Here is a 3,963-nt window from a genome sequence, read left to right on the forward strand (position 1 = left end):
TTATCTCCCCTCTCCTGGTCTATCTATCTGTCTGTCTATCTGTGTGTCTCTCTGTTTTTCTTACCCTTCCTCACCACCCCCTGTTTCTTCTCTCTCTCTCTCTCTCTCTCTCCCTCTCTCTCTCTCTCTCTCTCTCTCTCTCTCTCTCTCTCTCTCTCTCTCTCCTCTCTCTCTCTCTCTCTCTCTCTCTCTCTCTCTCTCTCTCTCTCTCTCTCTCTCTCTCTCTCTCTGTCTCTCTCTCTCCCTCCCTCCACCCCCTTCTTCAAAGCTGAAGTCAGTGGGCTGGAGCGGGCCGAGGGGCCGAGTCTGGCAGCAGGACAGGGGGTTCAAAGACACACACACACACACACACACACACACACACACACACACACACACACACACACACACACACACACACACACACACACACACACACACACACACACACACACGCCTCAAGGACTCAGAGTCTCCACTGCGCACAGTAGAAGCCCACACCCTCACACACATACACACACACACACACACACACCCTCTCTCTCACACACACACCCTCACACACACACACACACATACACACACACACACACACACACACACACACACATCCTCTCTCTCTCTCTCACACACACACACACACACACACACACACACACACACACACACACACACACACACACACACACACACACACACACACACACACACACACACACACACACACACACACACACACACACACACGTCACACCCACCACACAACATCACACACAGCATACACCCTCCTTCCACCTTCACCCTCCACCCGGGCTCTCACAGTCAAATGCAGTCGACCATCGGAGCGGCAACCCCACTACAGAAAATGCTCCCTTCGTGTCTGTGCTGGCTCCTACTGCCCTGCTGCTGGCTCTATGTGCGGGCTATACCGTCCACCAACATCAAGATCACACAAGGTGAGTGGAGAACGCAATGTCTGCTAGTCTGGACGGTTTGACCTCTTTTGTCAATATTTTGTCTGTCCCTGAGATCTTCCTCTTCATTGGTGTCATAGGTGTGTGTGTGTGTGTGTGTGTGTGTGTGTGTGTGTGTGTGTGTGTGTGTGTGTGTGTGTGTGTGTGTGTGTGTGTGTGTGTGCGTGTGTGTGCGTGTGTGTGCGTGTGTGTGTGTGTGAGAGAGAGAGAGAGAGAGAGAGAGAGAGAGAGAGAGAGAGAGAGAGAGAGAGAGAGAGAGAGAGAGAGAGAGACAGAGAGAGAGAGAAAGGGTGAAAGTGAGTCTTCTCTTGATCTAAGTTGTGTGTACTGTTTGTTGCACCCAGCTGAGATCCTGAGGCTGCTTATCATCATTCATATTAATTCAAATTTGTTGTACTTTGATGTCTCATCTCTTTTTGGTCTGGAGTCCATTGCAGTGCTTAGTAGTCAAATGCTGTGTTTGTTTTTATAAGAAAGTCAACTTTTTAATGTGATACATCCCAGGAGAGGCAGTGCAGCTGAACTTAACAAATTGGATACATTGGGGAAAGTCGGTCTCCAAATTTGATATGACATTTGAGTAGATTCCTGTGGGGTTGTACTTATACTGGCTGTGGTACGTAGTAGTACCCCCACTGTGATTTAGAGGCTGAGGTTTGAAATGTCAAAAATGTATGTTTGTCCTCAGGCATTTGTTCAATCCATGTGCTTTATATTACTTTGCATTGATGCTGCAAGTGGTATTTACTGTAGTTTACCAAAGCAGCGGGAAATGAGGGCCAGCTGTGCACTGTCAGCGCGGACGCGGTATAGACCAGCTAGTCAGGCTCTTATCGCGTTTAACTCATTGCAATCAGAACATATGGCTTCCAGCATACAATGGAAGTGAGGGATTTGGAACTTAAAACAAAGAATTCATACATGCCAATAAGAGGTTTTATTTGAGGATGCAGTTAAACATTGGAATGCCCTCACCATTCTGGATTTTTCCTATTTTCATTTTTAACACCAATACAGTATGTTAGTACTGCCAAATCGAATGATTTTATACTCCCAATATACCTCCGGCATCCCCCAGCACTGTCTCTGCAGTTGCCTAATACCCATTTGGAGCTATTCGGTCTTCATGCACGTTGTATTAGATATTTTTTTACCATATTGCCCCCTGTAATTTAAAGAGGTTATGAAACGAAAACAAACGGTCATTCCCATTAAAGCCTTGTTTTTTCTGATAGCATCGATGACACTTTGAACCCAATCATCCTGGAGGAACTTGTGAAAATGGAAACTCAAAGTGTGAATTCTGTGAAATTTGGTTTGACTAATGACCTGGGCTGTGACGTCAAAGAGGAAGGTCCCTGGTTTGCTAGTATGCCGATCTGAGAAAACAACACACATTTGATGGACCCACATCTTATAAAGGAACCAAAATTCTGACACAAACATCAGCGTGTCGAAAAACCACATATCCAACCTCATGAGAAAAAAAAACAGCAGCACAAATCTATTTCAGAGGCACTGATACATCTGCAGAAAGTGACATGTCTGACAGGCGAAGTGACGATTGTTGACATAGCCTGACAGTTCGTTTTGTTTATGGTTACGGTTGCTAAGGGCGCTTTGCCATGACCCAAAGATGACGTAGCGTGTGTATTTCTTGACAAATGGGGGGCATTTTGATTCAATTGCGCGATATAGTGTGATTGAAATGCATGTACATGCAAAAATATCATCAACTAGAGAAAAAACGGAGGTATTAGGCTGTTGGAAAAATACCCTAGATAGCCTGAGTCCTCAGCATATTTTTAGCGTTTATCATTATTATTATTTTTAGTGCTAAAAACTCACAGGCGTCGCGTGTCCCTCAGCCTGACTCTGAGGACGAGGTGTGTCCCACGTCAGCCACACGTGCACCACAATACTAAAAACAAACAATCAAACGCTTCAAAGTAGGCCTACGCTATATGTATCTCCGTTTATTCGCTAAGCAGTAGCCCAGTCTGTAAGTTGGCTGTCCTCGACCGAGAGCACCACGGAGGCTGAAGCACGGATATCCTCCCAAAACCAATGTATTGACCAATTGAATGGCAATCAACAAAAAGTGCATATCCCGAGAGCATTCGCATCGGTTTGGCATGTAATGTGCATTACCCTTTCCTGAAAACAACATACAAAGCAGATGGACAAGGTAAAACGAGTAGCCTAAAGCAAAGCAGTGCACTCACCTGTCTTCGTGCCCTAGCAGTTACAGGGGCAGTTTCAGTCTGCACGCCAGCGATGTCAATTGTTGGAACTGCTTGAGGCAATAGCATTCTCTTCAGTCCAACCATGCCCGCGATCTCCACATTTGTGATGAAGCACGAGGGGTGGAAATGTGCCTAGCACAACAGTGACCATGAGCTTGCTTCAAAACCACGCCGGTGCCTGCGTACGAATTGGATCCACAGAGCCCTTGTTTTAGCCTTGTCCTTGTCGGCCACAGTTCGATCATTCTTCACAGAAGGGAACTTGTGCAAAGATATTCCTTCTGTCAAGTAGCCATTTTTGCAGCTGGCGCCGTTCGGCCCTCCAGCAACACACTGCTTGACACTGCGCTTTGTTTTGGTACTAGCCGCCATTGATCTGAACAAGGTGGAATGAGGTGAACTTTCCCCTTCTATGTCACGCATATCATTTGCATAAAATTTGCATGTTGCGAAAAAAAGTAAACATAACACTTTTTGGGAACGTTTTAACATGACTTTTAGGACAAAATATCACCCAGACAATATCCCATTTTATTCACAAGGCTTAGAACTTTCAGAATCTGTCCTGGAAATGGTCAAATTCCTTTACTTTGTTTTCGTTTCATAAACCCTTTAAACTAAATCCTCAACCCCACAAACAAAAAAGATTTCCTCACTTCCCAAATCTCCTGTACCCTCAACACACTTACTCCCGCAAAAAAAGCGTTCTTAATCCTTGAACACGCCTTACGGTTTTAAAAAATTCAGATTATTTACTCATCGGC

At 45.4% G+C, this 3,963-nt stretch overlaps 1 protein-coding gene across 1 annotated transcript in view; it reads left to right on the plus strand.

The window, feature by feature from the left end:
- Nucleotides 1–722: 722 nt before the first annotated feature.
- Nucleotides 723–3,963, plus strand: part of clec19a (C-type lectin domain containing 19A) — an 8,164-nt gene continuing 4,923 nt past the window's right edge. The window contains exon 1 of the mRNA XM_063212984.1: nucleotides 723–935. Within this exon, the coding sequence (XP_063069054.1) occupies nucleotides 806–935 (130 nt within the window). The 5' untranslated portion in view covers nucleotides 723–805. The remainder of the gene's footprint in view (nucleotides 936–3,963) is intronic.

The sequence above is a fragment of the Engraulis encrasicolus genome, chromosome 2, assembly GCF_034702125.1.
Source record: "Engraulis encrasicolus isolate BLACKSEA-1 chromosome 2, IST_EnEncr_1.0, whole genome shotgun sequence".
Taxonomy (NCBI): Eukaryota; Metazoa; Chordata; class Actinopteri; order Clupeiformes; family Engraulidae; genus Engraulis; species Engraulis encrasicolus.